Genomic DNA, 19,794 nt, shown 5'->3' on the forward strand with positions numbered 1-19,794 from the left:
AGTTCCATCCATGTTGCTGCAAATGGCATTAGTTTGTTCTTTTATATGGCTGAGTAGTATTCCACTGTGTATATATACCACTTCTTCCTAATCCAATCATCTGCTGATGGACATTTGGGTTGTTTCCATGTCTTCCCTATTGTGAATAGTGCTGCAATGAACATGCAGGTGCATGTGTGTTTTTCAAGGAAAGTTTTGTCTGGATATATGCCCAAGAGTGGGATTGCTGGGTCTTATGGTAGTTCTATGTAGTTTCCTAAGGTCCATCCATACTGTTCTCCATAGTGGTCGTACCAGCTTACATTCCCTCCAACAGTGCAGGAGGGTTCCCTTTTCTCCACACCCTCTCCAGCATTTGTTATTTGTGGATTTATGAATGATGGCCATTCTGACTTGTGTGAGGTGGTATCTCCTGGTAGTTTTGATTTGCAATTCTTTAATAATCAGGGACGTTGAGCATTTTTTCATGTGCTTGTTGGCCATCTGTATATCTTCCTTGGAGAAATGTCTAATCAGGTCTTTTGCCCTTTTTTCCATTGGGTTGTTGGCTTTTTTGCTGTTTAGTTGCATAAGTTGTTTGTGTATTTTAGAGATTAGGACCATGTCAGTTGCCTCATTTGAAACAATTTTCTCCCATTCTGTTAAATTATCCTTTTGTTTTCTTTTTGCAAAAGCTTGTCAGTTTGATTAGGTCCCATTGGTTTATTTTTGCTTTTATTTCTGTTGCTTTGGGAGACTGACCTGAGGAAATATTTGTAAGGGAATGTTTTGCCTATGTTCTCTTCCAGGAGTTTGATGGTGTCGTGTCTCATATTTAAGTCTTTAAGCCATTTTGAGTTTATTTTTGTGCATGGTGTGAGGGTGTGTTCTAGTTTCACTGATTTTCACGCAGCTGTCACAGACTTCTCAGCACCCCTTGCTGAAAAGCCTGTCTTGTCCCCATTTTATGTTCTTGCCTCCTTGGTCAGAGATTAATTGATCATAGGTGTCTGGGTTTATTTCTGGGTTCTCTATTCTGTTCCATTGGTCTGTATGTCTGTTTTCGTACCAGTACCACACTGTTTTGATGACTGTGGCTTTGTAGTATTGCCTGGAAACTTATGCCTCCTGCTTGGCTTTTGTTCCTCAGAATTGCTTTGCCAATTCTGGGTCTTTTGTGGTTCCATATAAATTTTTGGACTGTCTGTTTTAGTTCTGTGAAAAATGTCATGGGTAATTTGATAGAGATTGCATTGAATCTAATTTGATAGTAGATTGCTTTGGGGAGTATGGCCATTTTTACAATATTAATTTTTCCAACCCAGGAGCATGGACTATCTTTCCATTTCTTTACATCTTCTTTACTTTCCTTGATTAATGTTCTATAGTTCCCCAGCATATGAGTCTTTTACCCCCTTGGTCAGGTGTATTCCTAGGTATTTGATTTTTCTGCAGTGCAATTTTAAAAGGTATTGTATTTTTTATTCCTTTTCTAATATTTCGTTGCTCATATACAGAAATGCGACTGGTTTCTGAATGCTGATCTTATATCCTGCTACTTTGCTGAATTTGTTGATCAGTTCAAGTAGTTTTTGGGTTGAGTCCTTAGGGTTTTCTATATATGCTATCCTGTCATCTGCGTACAGTGACAGTTTTATCTCTTCTCTTCCAATTTGGATAATTTTTATTTCTTTTGTTTGTCTGGTAGCTGTGGCTAGGACTTCCCATACTATGTTGAATAACAGTGATGAGAGTGGGCATCCTTGTCTTGTTCCAGATTTTAGTGGGAAGGCTTTTGGCTTTTCCCCATTGAGTATTCTATTTGCTGTGGGTTTGTCATAAATGACTTTGATTATGTTGAGGTATGTTCCCTCTATACCCACTTTGGTAAGAGTTTTGATCGTGAATGGATGTTGGACTTTGTCAAATGTTTTTTCTGCATCTATGGAGATAATCATGTGTTTTTGACTTTTCTTTTTTGAATGTGGGGTATGACGTCGTTTGATTTGCATATGTTGAACTATCCTTGTGACCCTGGGATGAATCCCACCTGGCTGTGGTGCAAGATCTTTTTTATATGTTGTATTTGGTTGGCTAAAATTTTGTTGAGAATTTTTGCGTCTATGCTCAGCAAAGATATTGGCTAATAGTTTTCTTTTCTTGGTGGTATCTTTGTCTGGTTTTGGAATTAGGGTGATGGTGGCATCATAGACTATAGAATGTCTTTGGGAGTGTTCCTTCTTCTTCAACCTTTTGAAAAAGATTAAGGAGGATGGGTATAAGTCCCTCTTTGTATGTTTGGTAGAATTCTCCTGTGAAGCCATCTGGTCCTGGACTTCTATTTGTAGGGAGTGTTTTTATGACATATTCAATTTCATTTCAAGTGATTGGTCTGTTCAGGTGATCTCTTTCTTCTTGATTCAGTTTTGGCAGGCTGTACGTCTCTAGAAAGTTGTCCATTTCTTCTAGGTTGTCAAATTTGTTAGCATGAAATTGTTGAAAGTATTCCCTCATAGTTATTTTGTATTTCTGTAGTATCTGTTTTGACTTCCTTCTCATTTCCGATTTTGTTTATTTGGGTTTTTTCTCTCCTCTTTTTAGGGAGTCTGGCCAGGGGTTTGTCAATTTTGTGTACCTTTTCAAATAACCAGCTCTTAGTTTTATTGATTTTTTCTATTTTTTTAAATATCTATTTTATTGATTTCCTCTCTGATCTTTATTATTTCTTTCCTTCTGCTGAATTTAGGTTTTGTTTGTTCTTTTTCTAATTCATTTAGGTGGTGCTTTAAATTGTCGATTTGAGATTTTTCTTCTTTTTTGAGGAAGGCCTGTATTGCTATGAATTTCCCTCTGAGAACTGATTTTGTGGCATCCCATAAATTTTGAGTGGTTTCATCTTCATTATCATTCATCTCGAGGTTTTTCTTAGTAGCATGTTGTTTATTCTCCATGTAGTAAATTTTGTCTCATTTCCCTTCCTGTGGTTGATTTCTAGTTTCATGCCTTTGTGGTCAGAGAAGATACTTGAAATAATTTCTAGACTCTTAATTTGTTGAGGTTAGCTTTGTGCCCCAGGATGTGATCAATTCTTGAGAATGTTCCATGTGCACTTGAGAAGAATGTATATTCTGGTTATTTTGGATGTAATGTCCCAAAAATGTCAATTAAGTCTAACTTTTCCATTGTGTCCTTTAGGATTTCTGTTGCTTTATTGATTTTTCTGTCTAGAGGATCTGTCCATTGATGTCAGTGGGGTGTTAAAATCTCCTACTATGATTGTATTCCCATCAATTTCTCTGTTTATGTCTGTTAGTATTTGTTGTATGTATCTGGGTGCTATTATATTAGGGGCACATATATTGATGATTGTAATATCCTCCTCTTGAATGGATCCTTTAACCATTAAATATTATCCTTCTTTTTCTTTATGGCCTTCATTTTAAAGTATTTTTTGTCTGATGTGAATACTGCAACTCCTGCTTTCCTGTCGTGTCCATTGGCATGAAATATCTTTTCTCATCCCCTTCTTTCAATCTATATGTGTCCTTTGTCCTAAGGTGAGTTTGTTGCAGACAGCAGATAGAAGGTTTCTGCTTTTTTATCCAGTGTGCACTCTGTGTTTTTTTGATTGGAGCATTGAGTCCATTGACATTTAAGGTGATTACTGATAGATGTATTTATTGCCATTTTAAACTTGTTTTCCAGTTGATTCTTTGTTTCTCTCTTATTTTCTTTTTTTGGTTGGATGTTTTCCATTTGTTTTATGCTTGAGTACTTTGCAGTTTGTATGAATGTAATGTTTGGTTTTGATTTGTGGTTGCTTTGCCTTTTAAGTATGTTAACCCCTTCCTATATCTGCTTGCTTTAGCCCAATAGTCACATAGGTTCAAATACATCATTAAAATAAAAAAAAGAATCTATATTTTCTTACTTTCCTTCCCCACATTGTATGATTTTGATGTCTCTTTTTTTAACATCTTCATGTTTTGGTCTGTAAGCTGGTGTATTTAAGTGATTGCTTTCCAATTTTGGTTTCCTCCATCCTAATTCTTCTTACTTTTTTTTTAAATTTAGAGAAGCCCTTTCAGTATTTCTTTTAGAATGAGTTTAGTATTGCTGTATTCTTTTAGCTTTTTGCTGGAGAAATTATTTCCCCTTTTATTTTAAATGATATTCTTGCTGCATAGAGTATTCTATGTTGCAATTTTTTTCCTTTCAGCACTTTAAATGTATCTTGCCACTCCCTTCTGGCCTGTAGTGTTTCTGTAGAGAAATCAGCTGATAGCCTTATGGGGGTTTCCTTATAATTAACACTTTGCTTTTCTCACTGCCTTTAGAATCCTCTCTCATCTTTAACTTTTGCCATTTTTATTATAATATGTCTTGGTGTGGGCCTGTTTGCATTCAACTTGTTTGGGGCCCTCTGTGCTTTCTGTATCTTGATATCAGTAGCCTTTAGATTTGGAAAGTTTTTAGCCATAATTTCCTCAAATATATTTTAAATCCCCTTTTCTTTTTCTTCTCCTTCTGGAATTCCTATTATGCATAGATTGGTCCACTTTATATTATCCCATAGGTCTCTTATATCGCTTTCATGTTTTTTCATTTGGTTTTCTGTCTGCTGTCCTGATTGGGTAATTTCCATTATTCTATCTTCCACGTCACTAATTCCTTCCTCTGCATTATTCATTCTGCTCATTATTGCCTTTAGCAAATGAATTTTCTAGTTTTTCTTGGCTCCTCCTTATATTTTCTAGTTCCTTTCTAAAGGAATCTGCATTACTGTTCATATCCTCTCTTAATTCCTTCAGTATTTTCAGTATCTCCCTTTTGAATTCAATGACTGTCAGACTGCAGAGGTCTGTTTCATTGTTGACTGCTTTAGGTGAATTCTCCTGTTCCTTTTACTGGGAATGGTTTCTATGCTTCTTCATCTTGCTTATGTTTTTTCTTTTTCTGAGAGTTTGGGGAAGCCAAATTGTGGCCATATAAGGCAACTTCTATGCAAGAGTACCCCTTTGTATTTTTGGGGGGGTTATTTATTTTTGGTGTGGGAGTTTGAATATTTGCTGTCTCTTTCTTTTGTGTGAGCAGGCTGTTATGCCCAGGATGTTCAGTGTGTTTTCAGGGAGGAGGAAATGGGTAGGGCCAGCAGTCAGTGCCTGGTCACTGGGCTCTCAATAGCAGCAAGGACCTGCAGGAAGGTGGCACAGGCTACTTCTAGTTGCATGGCCCTGGGAAGTTGTAATGAATTCTAGGTAGACCTACAAGTTGACCAGAGCGTTTGACAGTAGCAGAAGAGGGTGCATTAGTTCCCAGGGGAGTGAGAGGAAAGACAGCTTGTGCTGGATTACAATGCCCTTCTCTGAGGTGATTGGAAGTGCAGGTGGTGTCTGTTCAGGGACCCTTAGTGATAGCGGGCCACAACTGCCTCTGGAGTCAGGAACTGTGGTGGTTTGCCCCCACCACCTGTAGACCTTGCATGAAGCAACCCATGTCACTTAACCCATATAGGAGGTGCTGCACAGTCTGCTCCTAGTTGCAGGTTCCTGGGAGGTGACAGAGATCAGGTGTGTGAGTATTGCCCACAGCATTTGGCAGTGGCAGCAGCAGGGCAGGTGTGTTCCCAGGGGTTTGAGAGCACTAACAGGTGGCGTTCCATCAGAATGCCCTCCTCTGTGGTGCCCTTGAGGTGAACAGGGTTGCACGTGGTGTCTGTTCATGGATCCCAAGTGGTGGCAAGCCACTCCCACCTCTGGAGCCAGAGATAAGTGCAGTGATTTTCCCCTGCCCCCTGTAGACCATTCAAGAAGCACCTCATCTTGCTTAGCCCCCACAGGAGGTGCTGCACAAACTGCTCCTAGTTGCAGGTTCCTCGCAGGGACAGTGGTTAAGTGTCTGGGCACTGCCCAGAGTGTTTGGCAGTGGCATTAGCAGGGCAGGTGTGTTCCCAGGGGAATGAGATCAACAACAGGTGGTGTTCCATTGCAATGTCCTTTTCTGTGGTGCCCTCTGAGGTGGTTGGGTCTGCAAGTGATTTTTTTTCAGGTGTCCTCAGTGGCAGTAGGCCACACCCACCTCTGGTGTCAGAGATAACTGTGGCGGTTTACCCACACCACCTGCAGACCACACAAGAAGCACCGAGTCCCACTTAGAACACACAGGAGGTTCTGTTTCAGCTGCTCCTAGTTGTAGAGTCTTGAGAAGGGACAGTGACCAAGTATCTGGGTGCCTCCCAGGGGATCTGGCAGTGGCAGCTGCAGGGCGGGTGTGTTCCCCAGGGGAGTGGGAGCAACAGTGTATGGTGCTTGGTTTCAGTGCCCTCTTTTTCTTTTTTGCCAACCTCTGAGGTGACCGGGGTCTCAGACGGAGCCCACTCACAGACCCCCAGTAGTAGCAAGCCATGCCTCCCTCTGGCCTCTGAGATGACTACTGTGGTCTGTCCCTGCCATCTATAGATTGTGCAAGAGGCACCATGTCACACTTAGCCCGCTGATTCCCTTAGCCCACACAAGAGGTGCCTAGCCACCGGTAGCCTGCACAAGACGCACCCAGTCCTCCCTAAATGAGCTTTTTGCCACCAGTAGCCTGCACCAGAGCCACCTCACCCTCTGAGAGCCCCCAGGCATGTGCACACTTGGGTGCAGGGAGCTTCTATGGCAGTCTGCCCCGCCTCCACTTGCCCTCCCCAACAACGGCACCTTGTCTCTCCTGTGGGTCTGGACCTTCTCACAGGTTCCCTCTGCCATGGCATTCACCTCCCCAGCCCTTGGTGTACTGTTCCCCTGCCCATATCACACTGATCCTTAGCCCCTTAGGCTGTCTCCACACTGCCAACCCCAGTCCTTTCCCTGGGACTGACCTCCAGAGCCTAAGTCTCAGTGCCTAGCCCCCGCCCAAGTGTCTCAGGCTGTGGTGTCCTACCGGTGGTTCAGATGATCTGTGCGGCTCTCACTCTGCTTTGCTGTTCTCAGTCCAGCTGGTGTGATTTTCTCGGCAAATTTGAGGTCCCTCTGACTCGGCTGATCTTTCTGCTTCCCAGAATGTGTGTTCTTTTTCTCCTTCACAGCTCCCTCTCAGGAATGCTAGTCCTGTCCTGATTCCTTTTCTCTCTCTCTCTCTCTCTTTTTTTCTTTTGTTCTACCCAGTCATGTCAAAAGTTTCTTGCCCTTTTTGGAGGTTTCAGTTCTTCTACCAGCATTCAGTTGATGTTCTGTGTGAGTCGTTTTACATATAGATGTGTTTTTGGATGTGTTTGTGGGAGAAGGTGAGTGTGACCTCTTACTCCTCTGCTATCTTGCTCCACCCCCTGGTCTTAATTTAAACCAACATGGGTAGAGTCGCATAGGGATTGAGAAGGTGCAATTAATTTTTAACATGACTAATGGATAAGATTCCAATTTCTATGACATTGGGTGGCAAAGACATAGCATGAAAATTTTAATTTTTGGATGACACCAATATCATGGCTTAAATAGTAATATAAGTCCACAAAAGATGGTATTCATAGTCCTAGTTTTAATTTTATATAATAAAAAACTGACTTTTTACTCTGTTGCCAAACAAACCCTTGACTCATTTCACTATTTACAAAACTGTGTTTGTGTGTTTTTGATAGCTCTCACATATATCCTCCAATTATAATTTTTGTTTCATTTTGTAATATCAAGATGAACTGAGATATTGTGGAATATTTGGGGGTATCTTTCCCTTTGTCCTCTTCCTATGAGTAATGATTTTAATCTGTATTGATATAAAATTTAATTACTAGGAAAATACATTCCCTCCTTTTACAAGTATCTGTATGTTTACACAACTATTTTGAAATCATAAAAGAAATTAACTTTACATTTTTCAGTAGGAAAAATTAATGTAAAATTTAAATAATATGATTATCCACATAATTGAAAGCAAGTGATGACATATAAAAATAGAAGGGGACTTTTTTTTTCCCAAATACCTAGTTGCTTGAATTAGAGATCAAAACACACATTTTAAATTTAATGTCATATCATTGGTACTCATTTCAACTCACAAATATTTTATCAGTCATGTAACTGATCTATTGCAAGAATTCCAGCTTCATCAATTTGAGAATAAATAACCTGACATGATTCAAAATTAAGTCTCTGTTATTTTCTTTTCAAATCATCTATGTACCGAAACTTTCCCCATTATATAGCTTTTTCACACCTCTCAATTTAGTTCAGGTACTGATGAATAACAAGTAATTCTTTAGAGGTAATTGTTCCATTTTTGAAAGAAGACATTTTATATTACATGAAAATTATAGTTCTGCAACATCTTCTTGGCATGGATTTGCTTTTGGTTTAAAGGACTACAGTTTGGTTTATATTTTGAATAGAACAAAGCTAACAGGTATTAAATATGCTCAGTAAGGCAGTAGAACTGTGGTCAAAAGTGAATGAGAAGTTTCAAAACATCCTTGGAAGGTCAAAAAGCATATATATAGAGAAAGTATATATGGGGACATATGAAGTAAGGGAGAAAAAGCCTTTAAGTACAGGGGAATCTGACCCTGGCAAAACCTGGAAAGTGTTTGGATGAAAGATGCCGTGATGTTTGGGAACAAGAAGGATGTAAAATTTGGGTACTAAAAGTTTGTACATAGCAATTTTTTGGCCACACCCACAGCATATGAAATTTCTGGGGCTAGGGATGCATTGACCTGAGCCACAGCAGTAACAATGCCAGATCCTTAACCACCTGAGCTACCAGGGAACTCCTAGGAAATTTGCCTCATTATCAAAACAATCACACAATGAATGGTTTTCCCTTAGCACTTATTTACAGGCAAAAATAAAAATAAAACAGTAATTGTGGTTCTTACCTAAAGAAATGGAACTTGGTATATGGAAGGAATCTCAGGCTTTAGCATGAATACCTTAGAATAAAACCCACTGCATATAAACTTTGCATATAAACTGCATACAAACTTTGCATATAAACTGCATATAAACTTTGAAGATCTCTTTCAACAAGAGACTCAGCTCTCTACCTTAGCACATAGAATAAAATATTCTAGTCAACAAGACCTACCCAGGTACTTAGAGCTTGGGTCTATTTTAATATATAAAGGATCTCTAGCTCTATGAAGAAAATCTGCAGCCCCCAAAGAGACATTGGCATGGAAATGGACAAATTCATTGAACACACTTATAAAACCTGATACACAAAGAAATGAAAATCTAATCATCCTTTCATCTATTAAAGAAATTGACCAATGATCAAAAACTTTCTCAACAAAACAACAACAACAAAATACCCCATGCACTGATGGCTTTACAACTATATTCTTCCAATCTTATCAAGAAGAAATGATACCAAGCTTAAACAATTTATTCCAGAACAATGAAAAAGAGTACCTCTCAAATTGTTTCATAAGACTAGTCTAACACTGCTATCTAAACTTGAGAAGGTTTATGAAAAAAAATTACAGATGTTTTCCTGTCATGAACAAAAATATAAAAATCCTAAAGGACATATTGGAAAACTGAATCTAGCAATCCACAAAAGGTATAAGACATTATGACCAATAGGATTTATTTCTGGAATCGTAATTTCACATTCCAAAAACAGTGGCTGTGATTTGTCACATTCAGAGGAGAAAAAAAAACACAGAATAATTTTAATAAATGCAGAGAAAACATTTGAATATGTTTAATAACTATTCACAATAAAAAGGTGAGAAACTGGGAATAAGGAGAAATTCCTTAATTTGATTAGGAGTATCTACAAAAAGTCCTACAAGAAGCATCATATTTAGTGATCAATTACTGAAAGCTTTCCACCTGAAACAGGGATTATCATCACTTCCATTAAACATTGTTTTAGAGGCCCTAGTTTTTGCAAAAATAATTAAAATCATAAGGATTGATAAGAGATAAACCACCTCTATTTGATGACATGATTGTGCGCATTAAAAAATTTCAAAATGTTTCACAAGCAATCAATACTAGTAAGTGAATTTAGCAAGGACACTGGATGTGTGTTTAATGTAAAAACTATTCTATTTTTATACACCAGCAATAAAAAGAAAATCAAAGTCAAAATGAATCTCATTTATAATAGGATCAAAATATCAAATATCTGAGATAAAACATGTGTAGGTCCTCTGGATTTAAAACTGGAAAATATTTCTAAAAAGCTATTAAAGAAGACCTAAATAAAGAATGGATGTATGATTTACATGGATTTGATGACTCAATATTGTGAAAAAGGTTAAATGATCTATAAATTCAACACGATTCAAATCAATATCCTGGCAGGCTTTGATAAAAATTGAGAAATTGGTTCTAAAACTTATTGGTAAACTAAAGAATGAAAAAATAGTAAAAGCAATCTGGACTAAGATCAAAGTTGGAGGATTTATACTCTCAGATCCCAACATTTTAAATTAAAAAACACATATATGTGTTTATATCTATATATGTATATGTGTGTGTATATATATGTGTGTGTACATATGTATGCATATCTATGTATGTGTACATGCTTATGCATATATAGGTATATATATAAACATATATACAGTTATAATCTGTTTAAAATGATAAATTTTGCATTAAATATATTTCACTACAATTGAAAGTAAATATACCAAACTCTTGAATTATATTCTTTGAAATGAATAAAGTGTATGATATATAAGTTATATCTACATATATAAATAAAGCTATTTAAAGTTGATTGTTATTAAGCCAGTATGGTACTAGCTGAAAGACAAAGATAATCAAATGCAAGCAAGTAGAGAATATGGAACAGATTTATACATACATGTTCATTTGACTTATGATAAAAATTTCCATAGCATTACAGTGGGAAGAAGATTACTTTTCAATAAATAGTGATGAATCAACTGATGTTGCTTTTCATTATAAGTTTATATGCCCCACTTGGTTTTAAAGAATAAGTATTCATTAATTTGAAAATATTAGATTTAAAAAGTAACCAAGGTAGCAAGAGAAAACTCACGAGAAAGTAAATATGTAAATAAATAATAATAAATAAATAAAACACCTTTTGGAGAAGTTTAGCATATATTAATCATTGATTAAGTCTGAATTATAGTAAGGATAAATAATTTTGATTTATGATGCTTGTTGAGCTGGACCACATCCATCTTGCTTAAATATTGTCAAACATACCTGAACACTGAATTAATTACTTGATCTATTTTTCAGTCTATTTCCTTAGGATAATTCATGTACAGTAATAATGGTGTATACCTTGTCATTTGGTCATTAATGTACTGTCATTCACCATCATCATTCCTTCCATTCACAACAAATCATACAGCCAAATCACATGGTCAGGTGAAAAAAAAGCACTAAAAAATAACAATTCACAAAACCAGCCCCCCTCCCTCACCCCCACCAATTAAGCATCATGAAAAAGAAAATACAAAGGCTTGTAACATTTAACATATGTGAGGGAAAGTGGTTAATGTCTAACCTTTATCCACTGAAGATTTGTCTGCTTGAGCTTATTTTCAATTTTATCTTGCTCTTCTGGGCTTATGGGAGCACTTACAAGCACTGTTCCTCCAGTTTCATTTAATTGTTTTAGAATTCCCTGGCGCAGGGGCAACTCTTCAGCCAGTAACTGAAATAGACAAATGCAACAACGTTTAAAATGAATTACAGCACAATGCCAACTACTTTGTCTTTGCCTCTATTGATTAGTCTATCAAAATGAAGCAGGACTGGAAGGCCCGCCTGTAACTCAAATACCAAATTTTCTACAGGGCAAAGATCTGGTGGACTAAAACACGTGCTCACCAGTAAAGCAGGCTATCTTAAAAAGGGTCAGAATATCTCAATCAGAGATTTTTTTTTTTCTAGTGAAAAATGTTAAGCAGCACAATGAGCTCTAACACAATACCCTGAACAGTGTAAAGACTATACCTCTCTCTACATATTTTATATACATACATATATATGTATATGTATACATGTAACAGTTGATTTGTAATGTTGTGCCATTTCAACTATACAGCAAAGTGACCTAGTCATATATATATATATATACACACACACACACATTTCCTTTTTTATATTATCTTCCATCATGGTGTATCCTAAGAGACTGGATATAGTTCCCTGTGCTATACAGTAGGACAACATTGCTTATCTAAAATAGAACAATCTGGATAAATTTAATCATCCTTTGAGGAATTAAGTCTCCAAGTTATAACATAATTTCACATAATTACCTTAGTCAATTTTTATATAATAATTCTATGAAGCAGAGCCTATAATCATCCTCTTATACAGAAGGAAACTGAGGCAAAGAGGTTAAAAACCAGCAAAGAGGTTAAATACCAGGTCCAAGGACACAAATATAGCAAGCAACAGAGTTGTGATGTAAACTTGGGTTGTTTCATTTAATAGCCCTTAATTTTGACACCTTCACATCCCTAAATCCCTGTTATTCATTTAACATCACACTAAAAATGCCCTTTCTCATGATGTACATAACCATCATAGTGTTATTGACTGTTTTTTATTTATTTTTGTTACCTATAGTTGCAGTGTTCAATGCAGTACCACTAGCCACATGAGGCTATTTATATTTAAACTAATTAACATTCAATAAAATTAAAAACTCAGTTCTTCAGTCACATCGTCTACCTTTCAAGAACTCAAAATGCACATACAGCTAGTGGTTACTAAAATTGATAATGTAGAACAATTCCATCATCAGAGAAAATTCCATTGGATGGCGCTGATCTAGACTAAGGAAAAAAGGAAATTGGTGCATAATTATTAATAAGGGTGAATGCTACCAAATATGTCTCTTAAGTGAATTATCAATTATATTGCTGTATATGACACCGAATACATTTAGGAAAGATGAATTTTCATGAAAAGACTGATTTTATTTTTCCATGACATAACCATCTTCAAATGAACTATGGATCAAAAATTTACTTTCAACTCTCAAATACCTAGTGCAATATCTGATATACAGTAGGTGTTCAATATTTGTTTAATTAATTAAACCATATTTTTATTTTTATACTTTATCCACTGTTCAAGTACAAATTTCTTATTTCACAGAAATAAATAGTTGACATTGGAGTATAATTTGCATATGCAAACCTACTGAATCATTGATAAATAAGTGATTCCATTTCCCTTTGATTGTGTGACCTTATAAAATGAGGATAATAACTATGACTTTGAAAGTTTGATAAGATTAAACAAAATAGTAGATGTAAACATATTTAATAATTAGTACATAATAGGGGATGATTGTTAATTTTCCTTTCCCTTTCCCTTCAAGAATGAAAGTAAAACAGATCCAAAAGATTTTTTTTTGCTAAAATTAAAACCATGAAAATTAATCCAACTGCACAATCAAAGCATCTCAGCCATGTGAGGTAATCAGTAATAAGCAGACATCACAGTATGTAGGCATGAAAAGACACTTGAATAAACTGAAGTCGATTCAATCACTATTGAAAGTGAACCACCACTCCCCACCCTGCAAAAAAAAACAAACCAAACCAAAACATTGCTTCAGGCAAATTGAATGCCTTTAATTAGAGGCTGAAGTAGTGAGATTGATTTAGCAATTAAGATCTTCCCTAAGAAATGAGATTCATTTCTATAAAGAATTCTCATCAGTTTTTGCAATAATTTGGAGCTGTGGAATCCTCCATTAACTCTAAAATTAATTTCAAATTAATTTAAGAAATACTACTATGCATTTTACACACATACACATCCCATACACACTTTTAAAAATGTATATATACTCATTAAGAAACACTGGGATTAAGACAAAATAAAGTTGTGAGGAAAACTACTGAGGAACTATAAATAACCTAATGGGCAGAAAACCAATGATTAATACATTAAAAAATAGGTTCATATACTCTTTATACAAGTAGGCCCTGGGTGATTTTAGAAAATAAAATTACCTTGATTTCTTCAAGTTTTTCTTTTAGTTGCTGCTCATTTCCAGGCTCAAGTGCAACACTAGTAATGTTGTCTGCTTCTTCCAGCCATAAAACAAATTCATTTAAATCTCTTTGAAATTCTGACAAGATATTTTTTTGTTCTTCTAGCCTGGAGATAGAAGAATGAAATAATACTTTTATAAACAAAATTTTTCTGTAACTTTTTAAAAAGAAAACTAAAAAAAGGCACATGCTTTCAAAAAATAAGCAATATAAAACATGGTAACGATATACGGTTTTGAAAGAAAATTTGTTCACAGATCATTTCAATATCAAAAATCTCTAAAAGAAGATATTAAAATTAGTCCAGAAAAAATTCCAATTTTAAAATTCCAACAATATTATGTTATTAAACTAGAGCAGTATTTCTCAACCTCAGCACCACTGACATTTAAGGTTGGGTAATTCTTAGCTGCGATGGGCTACTCTGGGCATTGTAGGAGGTTGAATGGTATCCCTGGCATTCCCCCACTAGTATGCCAGTAGCCTCCACCCAGTTGTGCCAAACAAAAATGCCTTGAAGCACTGTCAAATAATACCTTGAAGAAAAAAACTATCCCCAGGTGAGCACAACTTCACTAGAATAAGTGTATAATATGAAGTTGCGTGTTTTAAAATACTTAAATGAAATACACCTTTATGGCAAATTGTAGGATAAAAGTAAAAACAAGGGAGTTGAAAACACTGAATTATTGCATGTTAAGATGTTTTCCAAATTATGACTCAGAATCTTTTTTGAGGAAAGAGAGAAATTGATTTAAAATACTTACCATATGTTGTACTAGTAGAAGTTTTTAATTATAAAAACACATATATTGTATGTTGCTCAATTAGCCATAAATTTATTCTTAAGGATTGAATCATAACACTTACAGCTGAGCAAAATGGGCTGCACTTAAAATAATTTACAATTATTTGTTTTGTTCCCTTTTGGGAGCTATATGTATCTTGTATATAAGCTTTTAATTGAAGTATACTATGCATATAAGGAAAGTACGCATATAACCATATGTCTCAATAGAGTTTTCAAAAAATGGATATACCAAAGAACCAGAAAAGGAACAGAATGTTATCAGAAGCCCAGAAGCCCTCTCTAGGCCCTTGTAGTCTCTACCTCCAAGTGTAATCAGAATCCTGTCAACTTTGATTATTTTGCTTGTATAGAACATTATATATATGGAATCATATACATTGTCTTTCACTCAACATAATATTTACAATCATCATCCAGTTGTGTGTAGTTTATCTTCCTAGCTGTATAGTATTGAATTGTATAAATATACATTTCTGTTGGTGAACATTTGATTTATTTCCATTTGGGGGTTATTTAGCTGATTTTTTTTGCTTCAAATTAAATATTTATTGAGGACTCATTAACTTCCAGGAACTCTATGGGGCATTAGAATTAAAGATCGATATGTTATGTACCTTTCATTGAGGATCCTACAGTCCATGAGAGGTAACAAGCATGTAAATCTAGGACAATGATGGAATATTGTGGAGGACAAGTTATTTCTGGGCAGGGCATAGGAGATATCCCAGAGAAGATAATGTTCTACCTGAATCCTGAAGCATGAAAAGACTTCTTATTCACTGCTTGTGTAAAGCCAGGGCTTTAAGAGAACCACAGTTACACTAATTCCCCAAACCAGATCGGGTCATTGGATTTATGCTTGTCTATAGTCAGCTTAGCTCTTTGATGGAAGCTTGTCCAAAGTCTGTCTGGGGCACATGAGAAGATATTCTCTTCCTTGTCTATTCTTAAAGCAGTAGATCCTATTAAAAACCCAAGTCATATTATGAGATCCTGTGAAAACTCAAGTCATATTATATCATTGTTAGACTCAGAACTCTTCTATTGCTTCCCCATTTCGTCACATCAAAAGCCAAAGTCATTACAGCATTTTATGAGGGTCTAGATCTGTGCTGTTCAATATACTAGGCATCTTCACATGTAGCTACTGAGCTACAAGGGGGAAGTGAGATGTGCTGCAAGTGTAAAATGCACACCAGATTTCAAAGACAGTGCAAAAAAATAATCTCTTTACCTTATACTCAATATTGCTGTGAAACTAAAACTGCTATAAAATGAAACACTTTTTAAAATATTAAAAAAGAATATAAAACATCTCATCAGTACTTTTAATATCATGTACAAGTCAAAACGATAATATTTTTAATATGCTGCATTAAATAAAATATATTCGTCTCACATGTTCCATGTTCCTACTTTTTTTAAAAATGAAGCAATTAGAAAATTTAAAATTACCTATGTGGTGCACCTTATTTTTCTATTGGAAAAGCAGTGATCTATAAAATATCTGATTCCCTCTCTCCTTACCTCTCTGACTTCATTTCCATCTACTCTCACTCTCTTTTATCCTTCTTGAAACCCACTAGCTTCCTTGCTGCACTCCTCAAATATAGTGGATGGGTCCTTGCTTCTAAGCTTTTGCACTTCCTGTTTCTTTATGTGAGAACGACCTTCCCCAACAAATCAAACATGGCTGGTTCCCTTACCTCCAGAGAGTCTTCCCTGATGACCCTACTTAAAATTACACCTCTCCTCTCAAATTTCTGTTCCTTCTCCCTGGTTTATCTTTCTTTTTATTGATTAAAACTGCCATATACTATAATTGGTTATTTTGTGTGTTTACTATCTCACACATAGGAAATTAAGCTTCCTGAGGGCAAAGATTGTGTCTGTCTTATTGAGTACTGTTATCCTTGCTCCTGGAACAATGCCAGACACAGAATAGATGCTAAATAAATAACTGTGGCATGAATGAATGAATATAGTCATCATTCTTTTCAATCTTTTATGTCTGTGTTTTAAAAGAATCTTTCCTATTTGCAATACTTATTCTAAAACATGATCTAAATTACTCACCAGTGTGTACTACATTATTCCACCAAATGAAAGACACTTTCAGATGTAGGTCATATGATACCAGTGTGAATATTACTAGAATGTGGGTTGGAGTGGGGAATGCTCATCAAACAATGACATTTATTACTTAGAGGTTTTATTTTATTAAGAAATTGGTTTTTTAAGATTTATATTTTTGTTTTATGTTCCTCTTGCATATGCATAAAAAAGTAAAATACAAATGAAAAAAAACTGGTGAGGTATTCTTAATATTTCCTCATATTTAGAGTCTGAGTCTCCTAAAACTTTTCCCTTTAGAGTAACTGATGTCAGTATTTTTCCATACAATGTCATCTTCTGTGATACCTAGAGTATTGGCAAAGTAGCACTTCTTAACGGGGCTTGACTTCTATTTCTTGGATATTCTAAACCACATGAGGCCTGGCCAGCAGAAATTATAAAACTCATGCTGATTTCAGTGATACTAATGTAATAGAATGTGCAGCTTAGAAGGAAAGAAATTTTGGTTAATTTGCATAGCCTACCACCATTGATATAATGACTCGGGTTCTTTTGGCTGCTACCATATTACTGGCAATTTCAGAATTAAAAAAAAAATCATAATGTAATGATAGTTTACTGTTACCTTTAGATTGTAATTATGCGTGGATATTATTATTGGCATTATCTGCCTGATGCTTGAGCTTATTTTCTGTGAATAGAGGCAATAAAAATTTGGCATTAATTTCTATGGGAATTGATGTTTGATTACATGAGTTTCTGCCAATGACAAATATTTTGGCTGCTCTTGTACATGTAAAGTAAGGATGCCTACATCAATGCCTAGTGTTGACATTGCTGGTTATTGATGTATTCGAGATTTAGGGAAGAATGGTCAGGAGATGAAGCTGGTGAGATGACTAGAGGCAGGGTTTTGAAGTGGTTAGAAAGTTTTATTTTAATCTCCATGAGGTGAACTACTCAAAGGTTTTGAGTAGAGAAAGATTTCTTTCATCCACTCACTCTGGATAATCTGTGGAGAATGGATGTGGACAAGGGTGGTAAGACAAGAGACTGAGGAATCAAGTATGAAACAATCATAGTAGGCAAAATGATCATGTAATGAAGGTCCAAATCACGAAGATGTAGCGAGGGAAAAGAAGACAGGCTAAATTTAAAATGTAAGAGATTCCGTAGGACTTGCAGATAAAAGGCCAGAGGTTAGCATCGGTAGCTAATAATTTTTAAATGTTTTCTATACGGCAGCCAGTGAATCAAGTATGAACTTGGCACATTACTACTATGACTTGTGTACTAGTCTCTCTTCATCTACAGATGGAAGAAAATGAGGCTTAGTATTTTGTTCAAGATTAAACAGCTAATAAGTGGTCAATTCAGCATTCAGTCCTGGGTCATCTAGGTCCAGAGTCTGTGCTCTTCACCTGTTCAACCTATTACATCTGGCCCAGGAATGATCCCATCTTATCTGGCTGAATAGACAGTATTTACTCCAGCTGAGAGCACATTTAATTGTATTGCATATTTAGGAGAAATTACTAGTTAAAAAATATAGAGATCTACAGCTCAGAGGAGAGGGGAGAGCTGGAAATTCTGACTTCAGAGTCATCAGCAATGAGTTGGTGGATGAAACATAGTCAACTAGCCTTTGAACTCATAATGTATACTTCATATTTGGCATATTCTGAGTCCACTCTTTCTTTATTTTCAGGTTAATGATAGACAATTCTCCCACTTGCTTATTTATAAAGTTCCCAGGCTAAGGGTCTAATTAGAGCTGCAACTGCCAGGCTATACCACAGCCAGAGCAACATGGGGTCTGAGCCATGTCAGTAACCTGTACCACAGCTCATGGCAATGCCAGATCCTTAACCCACTGAGGGAGGCCAGGGATCAAACCTGCACCCTCATGGATACTAGTTGAGTTCACAACCTACTGAGCCACAATAGGAACTCACTCCCATTTGCTTATTTAAATTGAAAAAAATAACAGAAGAAAAAGTCCATTTAAGAGTCATTCATTGATTTCCTATGGATGGGTAACCTGTGGATCCTGCCCTTCCCCCACCCTGCCATTTTTGACATGGAAAGCCAAAGAAAAGCTTAGGGTGTTCTTCTGCCCCACCCCCACCCCCCAAGCTACACAGGTATGTGAAGGAGTTCTTCGGTTCAACAAATACTCAGCTATAGGAGAACATGGTTTGCCATTCTTGTAGTCTTCATACTGTTTTTTTCATGATTATCCTGAAGCTCCTTCCTTTGATTAGAGAGGGGTAAGGGGAGAAGAGAGGGAATTACTCCTACCGTAAGCACTGCATTTCCCACAGAGCTAACTCTACCATCTCAGCTGAGTTCTGTTGCCATTGACCTGATATGAGGTACAGAAGAAGTTGGAAATCACTGACAGTAGACATAACATCACTGCTACTTGTCATCAAACTGGGAAGTGGCTGGTCTCAACTATTGGCAGCTTCTTTTAGAATGTGCAATAATATCATTTTTCCTGAAACTCTGGACTTAGAAGCAATTCAGAAAGAGGACCAATCCCACTATAGACATCTTTTATTTGTTTAGAATTTCTAAGCCGGTTCAAATCTTTGGGTTGAGGTTTCAAGGGTATTTGTCAGTCTATCTCATCTTTCTCTCTTTTCTACTCTTTTTGCAAATCTTTGTCTCCTTTAATATTTGATTCTAGATCAGCTTGTGCAATGCTGCATATGCTGAGAGCAACCTTGTTTCTATCAATCTTCCTCATCTTAGTTAAGTAAAACCTTGTTAAAATCTGATTATGTCTGCAAAATCTGGACAGATTATGGGTAAGACTTTTCTCAAACTTAATCTAGAAACTGACAATTTCAGGGATGAAAAAAAACCCAAATTCAACAAATAAAAGCTTGAAGAGCAGGAAAAAGTAATATCAAAAACCAACCAAACAAACAAT

General features: G+C 36.2%; 1 protein-coding gene across 17 annotated transcripts in view; it reads right to left on the reverse strand.

The window, feature by feature from the left end:
* The window catches only part of DMD (dystrophin), a 2,622,506-nt gene that overhangs the window by 833,751 nt on the left and 1,768,961 nt on the right, over positions 1 to 19,794 (reverse strand). For all 17 annotated transcript variants that reach the window (XM_021079543.1, XM_021079551.1, XM_021079550.1 and 14 more), the window contains 2 exon segments: positions 13,928 to 14,075; positions 11,455 to 11,604 (listed from right to left, as the gene is read on the reverse strand). In XM_021079543.1, the coding sequence (XP_020935202.1) occupies positions 11,455 to 11,604; positions 13,928 to 14,075 (298 nt within the window).

This window comes from Sus scrofa, chromosome X (genome assembly GCF_000003025.6).
Source record: "Sus scrofa isolate TJ Tabasco breed Duroc chromosome X, Sscrofa11.1, whole genome shotgun sequence".
Classification (NCBI taxonomy): domain Eukaryota; kingdom Metazoa; phylum Chordata; class Mammalia; order Artiodactyla; family Suidae; genus Sus; species Sus scrofa.